The 18,345-nt window shown below is 40.7% G+C and overlaps 1 protein-coding gene across 1 annotated transcript in view; it reads left to right on the top strand.

Moving 5' to 3' along the window:
- The first annotated feature begins 3,073 nt into the window (after window positions 1-3,073).
- The window catches only part of mgat4b (alpha-1,3-mannosyl-glycoprotein 4-beta-N-acetylglucosaminyltransferase B), a 222,872-nt gene continuing 207,600 nt past the window's right edge, over window positions 3,074-18,345 (top strand). Inside the window, exon 1 of the mRNA XM_046323934.1 lies at window positions 3,074-3,353. Within this exon, the coding sequence (XP_046179890.1) occupies window positions 3,257-3,353 (97 nt within the window). The 5' untranslated portion in view covers window positions 3,074-3,256. The remainder of the gene's footprint in view (window positions 3,354-18,345) is intronic.

The raw sequence follows: 18,345 nt of genomic DNA, 5'->3' as shown, positions 1-18,345 counted from the left end.
TCAAATGGAAATGCCCATAACTTTAAGAATAGCCTATGAATGTGAATATATTGAAATGTTGCAAAGTTCTATGATTAAACTAGATGATGCAGATGATTATGATGTTGCTGATGATAATATATCCATTGTCATAATTATTTTAGGACTATGGCGAGTACTTTGTCTTCTGGTCGTAAATGGTGGGATTGATCGCACGCACGACTGGCCTGCTTTGTGGCATGCGTAAAGTTCTACTTTCACCGCTAGAGGATAGCATTTCTCCACGAACCTAAGGCCTGCCACATGGCACGCATATAATATTATTGAATGCCAGGGACCTGTTGTAATTGCAGGATATTGCTGAGAGTTGTTAGAAGTTCCCTGACAGAGATGTTTTATTTGTACATTTAGCCTATGCATAGCCTTGCAATGGTAATGTGTGGAAAATGTGCAAAATGATTTGTTTATTCTTTCTCATTGGAATAATCACCCACACAAGAGATGAATTGCAGGCTTAGTAGATATGAAGAAAGTACAGAAATAATAATTGCCTGCGCTAAAAAGATCACTATATTGGTCTGCTAATACAGTTTGGGTAGTCCCTTCCACAGATCTGTGCCTCAACGCAATCCTATCGACCTCATGGCTTGGTTTTTGCTCTGAGATGCACTGTCAACTCTGGGACATTATATAGACAGGTGTGTGCCTTTCGAAATCAAGTCCAATCAATTGAATTTACCACAGGTAGACTCCAATCAAGTTGTAGAAACATCTCAAGGATAATAAATGGAAACAGGAGGCACCTGAGCTCAATTTTGAGTCTCTTAGAGAAGGGACTGAATAGTTATGTAAATAAGGTAATTCTGTTTTTGAATAAAAAACTGTTTTTTTGCTTTATCGTTATGGGCATTGTGTGTAGATTGATGAGGAAAAAATATATTTGATCAATTTTAGAATAAGGCAGTAAAAAAATGTGGAAAAATGGAAGGGTCTGAATCCTTTACAAATGCACTATGTACACTATCGCTCAAAAGTTTGAGGTCACTTAGAAATGTCCTTGTTTTTGAAAGAAAAGTACACTTTTTGTTCATGAAAATAACATAAAATTGATCCAAAATACAGTGTTAATGTTGTAAATGACAATTGTAGCTGGAAACGGAAGATTTTTAATGGAATACCATCACTCCTATGTTCCAATGGCACATTGTGATAGCTAATCCAAGTTCATAATTTTAAAAGGCAAATTGATCATTAGAAAACCCTTCTGCAATTATGTTAGCACAGCTGAAAACTGTTGTTCTGATTGAAGAAGCAAAAAAACTGGCCTTCTTTAGACTAGTTGAGTATCTGGGGCATCAGCATTTGTGGGTTCGATTACAGGCTCAAAATGGCCAGAAACATAACACTTTTTTTCTGAAACTCACCAGTCTATTCTTGTTCTGAGAAATGAAGGCTATTCCATGCTAGAAATTGCCAAGAAACTGAAGATCTGGTTAAATGCTGTGGACTACTCCCATCACAGAACAGTGCAAACTGGCCCTGACCAGAATAGAAAGAGGAGTGGGAGGCCCCGGTGCACAACTGAGCTAGAGGACAAGTACATTAGTGTCTAGTTTGAGAAACAGATGCCTCACAAGTTGGCAGCTCCATTAAATTGTACCCACAAAACACCAATCTCAATGTCAACAGTGAAGACATGACTCCGGGATGCTGGCCTTCCAGGCAGAGTTCCACTGTACAGTGTCTGTGGCCCATCTTAATATTTGATTTTTATTAGCCAGTCTGAGATATGGCTTTTTCTTTGCAACTCTTCCTAGAAGGCCAGCATCTCGGAGTCACCTCTTCCTTCCTGAGCGGTATGATGGCTGTGTGGTTCCATGGTGTTTATACTTGCATACTATTGTTTGTACAGATGAACGTGGTACCTTCAGGCATTTGGAAATTGCGCCCAAGGATGAACCAGACTTTGTTATATATATTTTTTTGTAGTTCTTGCCTGATTTCTTTTGATTTTCCCATGATGTCAAGCAAAGAGGCACTGTGTTTGAATGTAGGCCTTGAAATACGTCCAGAGGTAAACCTCCAATCGACTCAAATTATGTCAATTAGCCTATCAGAAGCTTCTAAACCCATGACATCAGTTTCTGGAATTTTACAAGCTATTTAAAGGCACAATCAAGTTAGTGTATGTAAACTTCTGATGCAGTTGAATTGTGATACAGTGAATTATAAGTTAAATAATCTGTCTGTAAACAATTTTTGAAAAAATTACTTGTGTCATGCACAAAGTAGATGTCCCAACCGACTTGCCAAAACTATACTTTGTTAACAAGAAATTTGTGGAGTGGTTGAAAAACTAGTTTTAATGACTCCAACTTAAGTGTATGTAAACTTCCGACTTCAACTGTATCTCTGAGCTGGATGTAATGCTCAGCCGGATGCTGTATGTGACTGAGTCGGATGCTGGAGGTAACTTTGAGCCGGATGCTACTCAGCTGAGCTGGATGTAACTCTGAGCTGGATCCTACTCAGCTGAGCTGGATGTAACTCTGAGCTGGATCCTACTCAGTTGAGCTGGATGCTGGATGTGTTACAGCCCCTACTGCTAATTTGTGTAGCCTATGTGGAGAGAGATGCACTGTGTGGAGAGAGATGCACTGCTCCTGCTGGCCTTAAAATGCAAGTGGTAGTCAGAATCCCATTGAACTGATTTTATTTTTATTATGTTCTAGGTAGGCTAAATAAACTCATATGGATTTGGGCATATGGTTTGCTTTACATGCTTTACATGTTATAGCAGAAGTCAAATTAAATTTAAAGAAATTTAAAGATGCACTGTGCACCCCGTCTTCTGAATATGGAGAAGCAATTGTCGGCTACCTCGGCACATATGACATTCAATTCATGAGCGAAATATGAAAATTATTGAACGGATGTGAAAGTAAACCTGGAATTGCTGCCTCACATTTTTCAACGCCCATTAGCAGAGTCGCAACACTACATGGCATGCCTCATAACCACTCCGTCCGCACTGACTCGAGAAGGATGGGAGAGAGAGAGACCCCCCCCCCCCTTTCTGGCAACTCCTCCCCAAGCACTCCCTGCTTGTGCAAATGAGTAGTCAACCCGAGAGCAGAGCGCTGCGCAATAACAAACTCAGCCTCCGCTCTGACTGCCAGGCGTGAAGAGGCATTTCTATACTGGAAGTGCAGCAAACGAGCTGAGAGAGCCCAGATACCCCGCACTCAAGTTCGGACATGAGCCCGGGGATCCGGAGATGAGGCTCCGAAATGGCACCTTCCTAACGGTCGTATTGTTCGGTCTATGCGGACTCATTTCGCTCTCCTGGTACACTGCATTCAGCAACTCCAAAGGTAAAGTAGCTGCTATATCACACCACGAGGCAGGGGGCGTGTTGAGGCGATTTGATAGATTTCGTCTGCTGTTGGAGACGAACTACACCAGATATCGGTCTGATATCGCGTAGCTGTGTTTGGAAATAAGATTCTGGTGTTGGTGTTTTGACATTTCAATTTCCTGTTATCCATCGACCATGAGGAATAGTCTGTTTTCACCGGGTGGCATCAGTCAGACTCCTCTACCTTTGTCATCCGTTTTATTTTGCAACATTTTCCTACATTGAACAGATTGTTGATAAATATATATAATTTTAAGACATCTTTAAGGCGTCTTTGTATTCCTCAGCCTGCACGGACAGGGTCATTTTGGTATCTTTTTCCTCTGTATGAACATAGCGTTGACATTATGAATCAGATGATTGCTCAAAGTGCGCATCTCTAGCAGCAATACTGAAACAAAGCAGCTGTAGATTATGAATGCTGATACAATGTTTGCGAGGAACTTGCAAAAATGTAACCTCAAGCTTCAGGTGCCAGTGCATGTAGGCTAAGGATGGATCTGTCCCCCTGGTTTGAACATGTATGGTGCTTGGTGTGTTTTGAAGTTGCTGGGCCAGCAGACGTGTCAGTTCCTATGCTGCTGTTTACACAGGCTTCCCAGCTGACAGGGCAGCCCAATTCTGATCTTTTGCCGCTAATTGGTCTTTTGACCGATCTTATCTTTTGCCAATAATCCCTCCAAGTGCTCTCTTGTGTACAGTATGTATTGACAGTTCACACACAGGTCTTTCATCAAGCCCCAATAATGTTGGGAGCCTTGCACTCACTCCCATTTGGTTCATGCCAAGTGTTGCATAAACACTGGGAGGATATCACAAATAAAATCAGAACTATTGAAATATTCCTTTTTAGTGGTAATTAGTCACCGAATTCAGCACAGAAGTCACTTGATTCAGTCTCTATATGTATAAAGAGGGACTTTTCAAGCCTCTGCCTCTCACAATGTTGTTGGAAACTCCAATGCATGATTCAAACAAATCATGCAAATGTAACAGTATAGACTTTACGTCCGTCCCCTCGCCCCGACCTGGGCGCAAACCAGGGACGCTCTGCACACGTCAACAGTCACCCTCAAAGCATCGTTACCCATCGCTCCACAAAAGCCGCGGCCCTTGCAGAGCAAGGGGAACCACTACTTCAAGGTCTCAGAAAAAGTGACGTCACCGATTGAAACGCCACTAGCGCGCACCTGCGCTAACTAGCTAGCCATTTCACATCGGCTACACAAATGTAATAAAATAAAATCAAAAGTTGTGAGGAAAAATTCCCAGTAGATCTGGAATTCAGTCGGTTGTCCTTATCATGATGCAGCTGCCAAATTCTCTGGACATTGGTGCCAAATTTCAGAGAAACTTGATAGGGTGATGACTCATGCCTATTTCTAGTTCGTTTCACACAGATCGTATTGACCCTTTAAAAAACCTGCAGACCCTTCTTCTCAAGAGCCAATACAAATGATGAGCACCACAATGGAAGTGCATCTTCACTGTGTTGGGTGTGACAAACAAGCAGTTGGGTGTGACAAACAAGCAGTCATTGTGTAGAGAGTCATTGTACCATCTAAACCTCTTGCGAAATATATATTCCATAACCAAACATATTGTATATTCATCTATTTGAAGCTGGTGTTCAAAACCGAAAGTAAAATATGAAAAAACTAAACTTCAGAAAGGGAATCATAGAAATGGCACACATAGAACAACATCCTTAGACTTTCTTTCAGCGAGAATGATAGATCTATAACTCGCCTTTCTATGTGAATTTGGTCAGGTCTCCCAAAAAGTTGCATATTGTAGCTTTTAATATTTGCATATCAAAACACATGCCTTGGGAAATGTTTTTGGACACACTGCACAAATACCACAGATGGGAGGATCAATGGCGGACTGAAGACAGCGGCGCAGAATGCCTCAAGACAAAAACGTAATGTTAAACATCTGTAAATCTGACTAAATATTAGCACTTCACATACTCGTGGGCAATAAGCTTGAATCTGGATAACAACACAAAACAAATTATAAGGCTAGAGACATTTATTGACCAGCACAATCAACACCAAAACAGCATGGAGAACCAATTCCCCAAAAGAAAACGAGACTCCTCGTCTGACACAGATGATTTATGCTTTTCACCACCTGGCATGGTAAGTGTAGAAACCCACTTACTAAAGTAGATAAATGGTAAATTGGGCATACTTGAACTCGCCAGTAAAGATGTAAAGGAGTTGAAGGCAAGCCTCGAGATGAGTGACGAAAAAGCGCGACAATTGAGGGAGAAACAAACAAGCTAAAAGGTACTGTCAATACTATTGAAATGGATGTTAATTAACTTAAAAAAGAGAACATGTTTCTGAGAGAAGCCTTACTTGAAATACAGACTCGATTTATGCGAGGAAATCTGGGACCCACTCTTCAAAGTGAAGACTAAAAGGGAAACGTGTAGCTCTCATAGTCGATAAACTGTACATTGATAACCGACTGTTCCGAGACACCGAGACTGCTCCATGACTATTCTAAATATTACAAAGTTCCCATAGAGGAGTCGAAATAATGGAACACCCAGTAGTATCCATGGTGGAGATTGTAATAACAAAAAAAGGAAAAAGATCAAATACAACTGTAAATACACTATACCATTCAAGATAGGGAATGTTGTAAAATAATATGTATTGGACTTTCTATTTATAGCAGAAGAAGAAATTATTGAAATAACACATCTTCAAATATAAGGAACTGGAACACAAAAGTACTGAAAAGCTCGTAATTTGGGAGGAATCAACATGGTAGAGATAAAAACACAGAAAACAGAGGACATAGAAGGCACAGTGTGGGGGGGAGTCAGGTTGTGATGGAAGATGGGGTGTGTGTTTTTGTGATTGAAAAAGTGTGGTGAGTTACAGTGCATTTGGAAAGTATTCAGACCCCTTCACTTTTTCAAAATGTTGTTACGTTACAGCCTTATTCTAAAATTGATTAAATAGTTTTTTCCCCCATCAATCAACACAATACCCCATAATGACACTGCAAAAACTGGTTTTTGGACATTTTGGGAAATTTAAATATGACATTTACATAAGTATTCAGACCCTTTATGAAAATAGACCCTGAGCCTAAGCACCCTAAGCACACAGCCAAGACAACGCTAGAGTGGCTTAGGGACAAGTCTTTGAATGTCCTTGAGTGGCCCCGCCAGAGCCCGGACTTGAAACAGATCAAACATCTCTGGGGAGACCTGAAAATAGCGGTGCAGCTTAAGGTGCTTCAACAAAGGACTGACCTTTGGAAGGTGAACCTTCGCCCAGTCAAAAGTTTGGAGACGATACAATACAAGGCAAAGGGTGGCTACTTTGAAAAATCTCAAATATATTTTAATTTGTTTAACAATTTTTTGGGTTACTACATGATTACATATTTTTTATTTAATAGTTTTGTTGTCTTCACTATTATTCTACAATATAGAAAATAGTACAAATAAAAACCCTTGAATGAGTAGATGTGTCCAAACTTGACAGAAGCCGCAATCTATTTGCAACGTTGAAGCTGATCCACCCCCTAAAATATTATCTAATAATAGCAGTCCAAATATCACAGTTGGGCAATTTATCCTTGGGTCTTTCCACTTTCCTGATGGCTATGTTTAGGTTGTGCTACAGAGAGGATACATTAGGTTCAGAGACTAAAGCGTAGACTAATGTGAAGAAAGCTTTATTCTGAAATCAATAAACTCCAACACATTCACTGCATCATATCACAATAATTACATGTATAGCCCAACAACTCTATGATTACCAAGGAAGGTGGGGAGAGGTTGTGTGCACTGTAGCTTATTAAGACTGAGAACATGCCTCCTATTCTGACTTAATTGTTGAGTAACTGCGGCTCCTCTCTGTAACCCCCCCCCCCTGCTATCTCCTGCCAAGACATCATCCTCATTCTCTCCTCAGTGTCATCATCATCATCATTATTATTACCAGTTTCCTCTTGAAGGCCTTGTTTCTGGCTTGTGCATCCTGTCTACTGTCATGTGCAGTTGACTGGAGTGTGTGTGTGTCTTCGATATTGACTCTCAGACTGATGGCAATTACCTCGGGAGCGAAACAGGGAGAGATTGCTCGTGTGTGTGTGTGTGTGTGTGTGTCAGTATTCCTTGATGTGCCCCTCTGAGCCAGCCAGCACTCTAGCAAATTAATTCAGTCAAGCAAACAGCTAAACATGATTGCAGAAGCTTGTTTGGTACATTTATTCCAATGGGGTCCGAGGGCTGTTTCAATCTATCTGAGATGGCCGAATAACACTGCACCTTGCCACTCAGCAGATGCCAATTTAATATCAACAGTGTTAGATAGGTCAGTGTTCCCCAGCAATGAAGGGATTGAATAAGAAATGATTATTGATAAATAAATGCATGAATCAGTTGGTAGATCGATCTCACAGGAGAGCGTGTATGAACAAATTAGGTAATGGGAAAGTGGTCGAATGACTCAAGATGAAGTCAGGGGCTTCTTTCCTTATAAAACTAGTTTGGTAGATCTGAATTTATTCTTCTGAACAGACATCTCTCCCCAGACAATTCTGGAGGATCTTTTGTTTTGTTTTCTTTCTCAAACACCAATTCCCTGTTTAGTTCATCAGTGGCTTTCTGTCTGATGCTACTTGGCTCACGGAATTCCCTGGAGCACGGTGACTCTTGGGAGATGTGAAAGTTGGTTTGTCACTGCTGGGCCACCACACACACACTCACAAGATACATAAGATACACACATACCCACTCCAGGCCACACACATGCGCACAAAATCACAGTGGGCATACAGCTCATACAGTAGTTTCTTGGTGACTCATGTCCAGCTCCCTCTCTCTCACACACACACACACACACACACACACACACACACACACACACACACACACACACACACACACACACACACACACACACACACACACACACACACACACACACACACACACACACACACACACACACACACACACACACACACACACACACACTACTGGGACTCAGGCTCACATGCCCAGTCATGTCCTCAAGTAACACACACACAAGAACTGTTCGCTGCCTGTTAGACTTCCTTGCAGTCCCGTGCTCTTGTTTTACTTTTGTTGTGGTTTTGTATAGCCCAATCTAATTTGGTCTCCAAATTGAGTGATTTAGAAAACAGAGACTGGTCTTATAAAGGTTAGTGTCGTTTTCCAAGCTGTAAGTGCACGTATAATGTGTGCTCTGTGTCATCCACGCCGCTATCAAGTGTACACTTGCCTTTGTCCACTCTTAAGTGCACACACAGATGAGGAGGGGTGATTCCGAGAGCGATGGGAATCATTGTCCCTCTTTCTTTCACTCTGTCCAGTGGGATGCTGAAGGTCAGGTATCACGTCGCTCTGTACATCTGAGGAGACACTTATAGTCTCCCACTGTCCTTAGAGGTCCCACACAGAGTCCATGCCTAGATAAGAGTGTGTGTGTGTGTGTGTGTGTGTGTGTGTGTGTGTGGTGTGGTGTGGTGTGGTGTGTGTGCGCGTGCGTGCCAGCAGGGAGAGATGCAGGGAGAGATGGGGGTTTTCTTTTGGGAAACTGGGTAACCTGGAAAACAGATAGCAACATAACTTTCTCTCTCTGTGGTTGTGTGTAAGCAAGCTTCCAAATGAAGAAGTCTTAAATGGGGAGGGGAAAAAAACAGACGGCAACAGTAAGAGCCTTAGTGGTTGTCGCTTTTGGAAGTGTCCTAATGTTGTAATCATGAACACATTTACATGCCTTTGATACAAAACAAAAGTCTACCTGGTTTCAAGTATTCACCATGGTTTCATGTGCTTGAAGTCCTTTGGAGAAAAAGAATGATGGAATGAAAAGGGAGAATCTGAAACACCTGTTATGGAGGAGGATGAGGCATTGTTCTTTGGTGTGGGATGTTAAGGTGAACACGCACATGAATCCATGGTAGTTTCATTTGTAAATAAATACCGTGTGGAAAGTATAATATAATGTGGGGGTGAGAGGATGGCTATTGGCTAACCAGGCTAGTGACCAGGTCAGTTCTTTTCCCAGCTGGTCTCAACCACTCTGGGCATGGTTTCCCAAAAGCATCTTTAAGGCTAAAGTTCATCGTTAGAACCTTCGTAGGAGCTGAGCCGTTTCCCAAAAACCATCGCTATTAACATTGCACTTAAAAGGCATGTTATTTACAGATTGCCACAGACTACTCGGAGAACAAGCCAGGTGTGTCGTTTGATGCTTTTTTTTTGCCCTCCCATGTCAATTTATACACAGAAGATCTATGCTAAACATGGTTTCTGTTTCCCTGTGACAGCCGATTAACTCCATAACAAAAATTTACTACAAATACAAAGTTGCTAATGTCTTTGCAATTGATACAAACAAGCAATGTATAAAAAAAAACATGCTTCAAAATAAAACTGAAATGCATGCATTAAAATATAAACAGTAGGCTGGCTATAGGCCTATTTCAATCATATTGACATTTCATGATTAATAAATACAATTTTGCTACTTAGGCTACTGTCTAATTTTGTCTCAATATACACAGGGTACAAAACCATAAGGAACACCTTCCTAATATTGAGTTTCACCCGTTTGCCCTCAGAACCGCCTCAATTCGTCAGGGCATGGACTGTACAAGGTGTTGAATGCGTTCCACGGGGACGCTGGCTCTTGTTGATTACAATGCTTCCCACAGTTGTGTGAAGTTGGCTGGATGTCCTTTCGGTGGTGGACCATTCTTGATACACACGGGAAACTGTTGAGCGTGAAAAACCCAGCAGCGTTGCAGTTTTTGACACAAACCGATACGCCTGGCACCTACTACCATACCGTGTTCAAAGGCACTTAAATATGTTGTCTTGCCCATCCACCCTCTGAATGGTACACAATCCACTTCTCAATTGTATCAAAAAAATCCTTTAACCTGTCTCCTCTCCTTCATCTACACTGATTGAAGTGGATTTAACAAGTGACATCAATAAGAAATAATAGCTTTCACCTGGTCAGTCTATGTCATGGAAAGAGCAGCTTATCCTAATGTGTTTTTTCAGTAGCGTGCCTGGGGCCTGGGCCTTCAGTGAAGTCCTACACAGTCCCACCCAAATTAATCCACCTCTTATTACCATCATTATGGTGCCACGGCTCTAGACACTATACATTCAGACAGAAACGCAGTATAACCAGGCGTTGCGTCACCTTGAAATTGACATTTTTATTCAGAGAATTGCAGGGGAAGAGTACAATACCTTTTCATTGTGCAGCTTCGTTGCCCTGTGCGCTTGTTCGTTGAGCTGTAGATCCACTCGGGTGTCCCCAAAAGTTTTCAAAAGCACCATTGCTTGTAAGTGCTCAGCCGTACTTTGGTGTCTCGTTGCTGCCTTGGTTAGACAACTCAAGTTTGCAAAGCCAGTGTGGTTCCAAACACCAAATCGATCACTTGCAAATAATAGGCATTCCCAGCAGTACAGTTTGCAGTGCTTCTCGGGGCCTGTGAGCCATTGATAGCGCTCGTAGTTGGAACTTTGAAAGTGGCGAACAAACCCCTTTCCAGCCTGTGACAGGCTTTGTAGCGTCGGCGTCGACCTCTCCTGACAATGTCTAACTTTTCTTGAAAAGTTTGTCTTGAGAATGGCGTTATAATTATATCCTCGACCAAATCGATATCTTCTCCTTCCGCCATTGTGGGTTAAAAAACAGCTTAGTAGTACGCAAATTAATTTATCAAATTCAGTTTCCTAGTTCTGAGATTCTGCATAGACCTGCCGATATAGGACCTGCCTCTCAATATTGGTAATCCAATCAAAAGACGTGCATGCACTACGCCTGCTAGCTGGCTCCTGTGTAACACTGGAGCCAGCCAGCAGGCGTACAATAGCCAACTCTAAAGCTGATTGGTTGACACTAAATTTTCATTTTCATTCACTTTATGCTCCAAGCGCCCGCACTGTTGATTCTGAAGGCCTGAGGGCAGATTTTAGACCCCTGGCAACACATGATGGCTGAATATGATTGGATAAAAGATCTAACATAAAGACCAGCCCTCCAAATCTCAACCTGGGGCTGGAAGCAGTGCAACGAGGAAAGCTATGAAAGGAAGAGTATAACTCTTACTCTGGGGAATAATTTAATACATATTTGTGGGAAAATATATTTAAAGATATATATATATTCCGATGATGTTTAGCCCCGACGGCCCACCACTGTGTTTTTTACACTAAATGTATTTCATGATGTGCAGCCTAACATGTGCAAAATCAGTGATTTAGTACATTTTTATTGGGTATGTATTAGAATAAGCCGCCTCAATATTTGCAGCCGTATGTGGTAATATTGCTCTAGGAGCTGATCCATCGTCAGTATTGTGAAATAATTCTAATGTTCTAAGGTAAGATGTGAATTGAGAAAAGCTGATCCGAGAGCAGCGATGCCTTTCTTTCGATCCTATCAGTATCGCCACATACTCCCAACGACACACTTAGCGACTGTTTTCTCTGCGTGGCGTTTTGAGAAACACGTGTTACATCTTCAGCGGGTTGTAGGAAAGATGCATCTTTAAAACCACATGCAAACCAAAGTTCCATCTCTATTGGGAAACCTGAGTCTCCAAAAGAGACCAAACACAGGACAAGTAGGCTTTTGTGTTCCCACTGTTTTCTCTATACACAGTCTAGGGAATGTGGGTGACTGTTTGGCCAGTCGCATGAAGGTTAGTCTTGTGTGTTTTATGGCTTTATTTAGACATAGAATCGTATGGTCTGTAAATGAATGTATTTGCATGACCTTCATAACTGCCTGTAATTGTCTGTCATTCACACAAACACACCAAGCTGGATGTCAGGATGGTCAGGGGATGGTATCACACAGCAGTTGGTGAATATGTCTTTTGGCTTGCCACACATACTGGCATAAGTGGCATTATTTACTGACAAAGCTGGCAAGGATCTATTTGGCAGCAGTTGGACAACCTGCATACCCTTGCCAAGCCCTGCCCCTAACTCACAGCCTGCCCACAACAGAGAACCAGACAAGGGGAGGGGAAGGGAAATGTTTTCAAAATGTGTGTTTTTAATGGCTGGGTAGTATCATTCTCATGTCAGTCCACACATCATTGAATTCCTGAAGTGAGCGTGCTAAAATTCACACTTAGTTGTTTTTATCAGAGCATCTCTCATAGTCTTTGGGCTTTGGCTTTCAATGTATTGTTGTTGAGAAAGTTTGACTGTGAATATTGATGTCCCATGAGTTGTAGATCCTACTGTCTTGACTTGGAAGAAGGTTAGAGTCTCTGAATTAGAGGTAGACCGATTATGATTTTTCAATGCCGATACCGATTATTGGAGGACCAAAAAAAGCTGATACCGATTAATTGGCCGATTCTTATTTATTTATTTGTAATAATGACAATTACAACAATACTGACTGAACACTTATTTTAACTTAATATAATACATCAATAAAATCAATTTAGCCTCAAATAAATAATGAAAAATGTTCAATTTGATTTAAATAATGCAAAAACAAAGTGTTGGGCATGAAAGTAAATGTGCAATATGTGCCATGTAAGAAAGCTAACGTTTAAGTTCCTTGCTCAGAACATGAGAACATATGAAAGCTGGTGGTTCCTTTTAACATGAGTCTTCAATATTCCCAGGTAAGAAGTTTTAGGTTGTAGTTATTATAGGAATTATAGGACTATTTCTCTCTATACCATTTGTATTTCATTAATAACCTTTGACTATTGGATGTTCTTATAGGCACTAGTATTGCCGGTGTAGCAATATAGCTTCCATCCCTCTCCTCGCTCCTACCTGGGCTCGAACCAGGAACACATCGACATCAGACACCCTTGAAGCAGCGTAACCCATGCAGAGCAAGGGGAACAACCACTCCAAGTCTCAGAGCGAGTGACGTTTGAAATGCTAATAGCGCGCACCCCGCTAACTAGCTAGCCATTTCACATTGGTTACACCAGCCTAATCTCGGGAGTTAATAGGCTTGAAGTCATAAACGGCTGCTGGCAAACGCCCGAAAGTGCTATTTGAATGAATGCTTACAAGCCTGCTGGTTCCTACCATCGCTCAGACTGCTCTATCAAATCATAGACTTAGTTATAACATGATAACACACAGAAATACGAGCCTTAGGTCATTAATATGGTCGAATCCGGAAACTATCAAAAGTTTATTCTTTCAGTGAAATACGGAACCGTTACGTATTTTATCTAACGGGTGGCATATCCATAAGTCTAAATATTGCTGTTACATTGCACAACCTTCAATGGCCAAAACTGTTGCATATACACTGACTCTGCGTGCAATGAACGCGAGAGAAGTGACAATTTCACCTGGTTAATATTGCCTGCTAACCTGGATTTCTTTCAGCTAAATATGCAGGTTTAAAAATATATACTTCTGTGTATTGATTTTAAGAAAGGCATTGATGTTTATGGTTAGGTACACATTGGAGCAACGATACGCACCACATCGATTATATGCAAGGCAGGACACGCTAGATTAACTAGTAATATCATCAACCGTGTGTAGTTGACTAGTGATTATGACTGATTGATTGTTTTTTAGAAAATAAGTTTAATGCTAGCTAGCAACTTACCTTGGCTTACTGCATTCGTGTAACAGGCAGGCTCCTCGTGGAATGCAATGAGGTAGGTGGTTAGAGCGTTGGACTAGGTAACTGTAAGGTTGCAAGATTGAATCCCTGAGCTGACAAGGTAAAAATCTGTCATTCTGCCCCTGAACAAGGCAGTTAACCCACCATTCCTAGGCCGTCATTGAAAATAAGAATGCGTTCTTAACTGACTTGCCTAGTTAAATAAAGATTAAATAAAGGTGTAAAATACCGATTTCCGATTGTTATGAAAACTTGAAATCGGCCATTCCGATTAATCGGTCGACCTCTACTCTGAATTATGTTGTGTTTTGGGCTCTTGGTGTAATTTTGTGGTGGAGTTGGTCAGATTTTTGCCTATGTTCTCAGTTCTTTCCCCACTGGTCATAGTTGATGTGAAAGACCAAGACAGGAAGTGCTGTTTTTAGGTGCCACCATCTCCTCTGCCACACTCTGTTGCTTTTCTCTGTCAAAAGGCACAAAGGCCTGTGTGTGTCAGCCTTCCATGTACCCAACCCCTTGCTTGCGTGCAAACTGCAGTGGTAACCTTGACAATTACCCGGGCCTTGGGGGGTGGGTGGCCCTCTACGTGCACAAAGTCTGACGCTTTTGGCCATTGTCATGGCACTAGTCATAAACGCATGCCCCATGGGTGTGTTTACTGCATGTAGTGCAGTAAGGAGGGGGATCAGGTAAGAGGAAAGGGGTTGTTTCCTCTGTGCATTTAACAGATTATATTTACTGAGCTTTTGTGCACTAAACTGTGTCTAATTTGTGGCAATGCATCAAGGTAATTTAACAATTAGACAGCTGTCATCTGAAATGGATTCCCTGTTGTTTGGGGACAAAATTAAACTTTGGTTTTGGTGTTATACATTGTATTCCATGTTATAAACCAAAAACTCTTATTTCATGAGGATAGGACTTACTATTGCTTAGATCTTATTTTCAAGTGATTGACCTGTCCGTAATTTATTTGGACCTTTTTCAATGTTAATACCTTGTCCAAAAGGCACCAAATCACCTGTCTTTATTCTTAAATTCAATACTTTTTGTCCAATAACTCAAGATAGGGTAGTCATATTGTTAAGAAATTCTCAGGGTTGACGTAGAACACAGAGATGATTCAAATATAATTGTATTTCTGGAATGACAATTCTATATTATGCAAATTGGGCTCTTAATATGCAAATTTGGCAGTACAATGTACAATTACAGTAATTTAGGATCAATAATTTAAAGTAGTGTGGTCATTAACAAATCTTCATGCTCTATGAAATTAGAATACAATGTTTTATATTGTATGCAAATGATAGTTAATATGCTAATTTGTCTGTACAAACCAAAAAATACAGCATGTTAAGCCCATTAGTTTAATGTAAGGTGGTAATATTTATTATTAACAAAAAAGTGTATGAATGTTTTATTGAATGTTTCTAACATACAATACACTTGCAGTGAAGCCGCTCAACAACTACACTACCTTTCAAAAGTTTGGGGTCACTTAGAAATATCCTTGTTTTTGAAAGAAAAGCACATTTTCTTTGTCCATTACAATAATATCAAATTGATCAGAAATACAGTGTTAATGTTGTGACTATTGTAGCAGGAAATGGCTGCTTTTTAATGGAATATCTACATAGGCGTGCAGAGGCCCATTTATCAGCAACCATCACTCCTGTGTTCCAATGGCACGTTAGTATCAATTAGTATCTGTTCGGGTGTGTATATCACAGTGAGGTTGTATTAGGCCTAGACTGACAAATAATATGCCCAACCGTGTGCGCGCGTACACACACACACACACACACACACACACACACACACACACACACACACACACACACACACACACACACACACACACACACACACACACACACACACACACACACACACACACACACACACACACACACACACACACACACACACACACACACACACACTTCTCAGCATCCCCACACGCTCACAACACACACACCATATCACACACTTCTAACAATTTTTTTGTTGCCTAATTTTGCCTAATTAAATTAAGTTTAAATAAATTGAGTGAGCTGCCTGCTAGAAAGCTGTACAGAAAGGATAGATGGGACACATTTTAAATTCACTGGTAGTTAGCTACGTCTTTATCGATTTGTAGGGTTGCAGCAACTGAATTGTCGTTTTTACTTGAAAGAATAAAACCATCCATCACAAAAATCGCCATTGGCACAATACAGCCAATGATGCACAGTGGTGCCTCTCGGTCGGCTCGTTGCCTCCAGCGAACAGCATCAAGCACTCCCACACAGCTAGGAAGCTAGCGCTCGTCATGGAAATGGGGGTGTCAGAATGTGAATTAGACCAATCCCTGACAAGCCATTGGTCAAAACTTCGCTACGAAGCTCTACTTTGTAACCTGCTAGTTTTTTGTTCTTGTATGTCTCTGAAACATTTGAATGACAGATCTGAAATAAATGTTTTGCTTGATATTTCAGTCCAAGGATGTCTGATGACCGTAAAACACCCTCACGACTTTCCCATACTTCATGGTAATACGATTTTACATCAATCTTACTCTGGTAGATAGAATAATACCTTCCGCTATAAGAGGACGTTTGAGCACACCGATTCTGCGGATTTCACTAAAATAATGTAACATTCTTAGTATGGCACTTGCTTTAAATTTGGGCTCATATCGCGTAAATATAATGTACAGTATTGCAATTTTGCAATTGCCACATTGTTTTCAAATTATTTGATGTATTTTGACATGTAGTGAACTGAATTGTTTGCTAAAGTTTTATTTTTATTTTTTAAGAATTATCACATAGCGTCAATTGTTAGTTGCGTCACCTAAGGCCCTACTATTGTGCTTAATGGGGCACAGATTAACACAAAGGATCACTATTCAATCACTTTAAAAAGTGTTACTAACTAGACCAGGGTTTCCCAAACTCAAATAATCAACTAATAACCAAGCTTTGATCATTTTAATCCGCTGTGTAGTGTTGGGGCAAGAAACAAAAATGTTCACCCCTCGGGGTCCCGAAGACCGAGTTTGGGAAACGCTGGTCTAGAACTTTGGTCAGTTCATTCTCTACTCTCAACAACTTAAGCTTGAGAAAATGTATTCATAAATTAACCTTACAATTTAGTATACTTCATTTAGAGTTTTGAGAGAAGAGATTAGCATGATAAGCTCTTCATTTTGAAAAAGAACTGTTCAGCTGATGTACCTGAGTATAATGTTAGCTGGGCATAGTTTTCCCTGTGATGTTTTTTTTTTAAATGTACAATGGTGACTCCTATGAATGAGATCATTATAAATAATGAGTAATGCATGATACAGCCACTGGAATATGTTGCCGGCTAAGATGATTCTCCCCATTAATGACTTGATCAGATTGTTGTTAAACATTGACATAATACCGCCAAGATATCCAGGAATTGATTAGGGAACAGCTTAAACATTGATACTGGACTTGTCAACCTGTCTCTCCGGACCGGGAGTATGCCCCTGGATGTTTGTTGTTGAAAAACGGGTTTTAAATGCTAATTTCTTGTGACTTCTAAGTAAAGGATGCATACAGATCTTAATTTCCAAATTGGCTAATTTACAATGTTTAGGGGGACCTTGTAGAGGGGCATTATTCTTGTACAGTCCAATCAGTCTTAAGGACATTGCCATTCATACTGTACTGAATACCAGTGTGACTGTTAAAGTGGATATATTCAATTAACAAGCATTTTGTACTCTCAGCTATTGTAGGATTTAATTTCATAGTGTTTGTCTCACTTCTCCTTTGTCAGGTTGTTACTACTGTTGCTCTACATACTGTTGCTCTACATACTGTTGCTCTACATACTGCTGCTCTACATACTGCTGCTCTACATACTGCTGCTCTACATACTGTTACTCTACATACTGTTGCTCTACATACTGTTGCTCTACATACTGTATGGTTTGAAACTTAACGTACAGTTAGTATACTGTAATAACCAGCAACATACACAGTTGAACTGTTTTAATAATACATTTTTTTTAAAGTAGGCATGAAAGTTAAAACTGAAATGAATCCATCTCCACAACTATCAAAAATAAAATATAATCATGGCTGCTTCTCTCCTGCATGAAGTTCTAGGCACTTCTCACTGTCTTACCTGTTGGTTTGTGGCTGCTCTCTCTCTCTCTCTCTCTCTCTCTCTCTCTCTCTCTCTCTCTCTCTCTCTCTCTCTCTCTCTCTCTCTCTCTCTCTCTCTCTCTCTCTCTCTCTCTCCGTCTCTGTTCATGGCTGTCACTCTCCTACCATGATC

This window comes from Oncorhynchus gorbuscha, linkage group LG23 (assembly GCF_021184085.1).
Source record: "Oncorhynchus gorbuscha isolate QuinsamMale2020 ecotype Even-year linkage group LG23, OgorEven_v1.0, whole genome shotgun sequence".
NCBI lineage: Eukaryota > Metazoa > Chordata > Actinopteri > Salmoniformes > Salmonidae > Oncorhynchus > Oncorhynchus gorbuscha.
The sequence above is the reverse complement of the archived record's forward strand: the minus strand, read 5'-3'. Positions and strand labels throughout refer to the sequence as shown.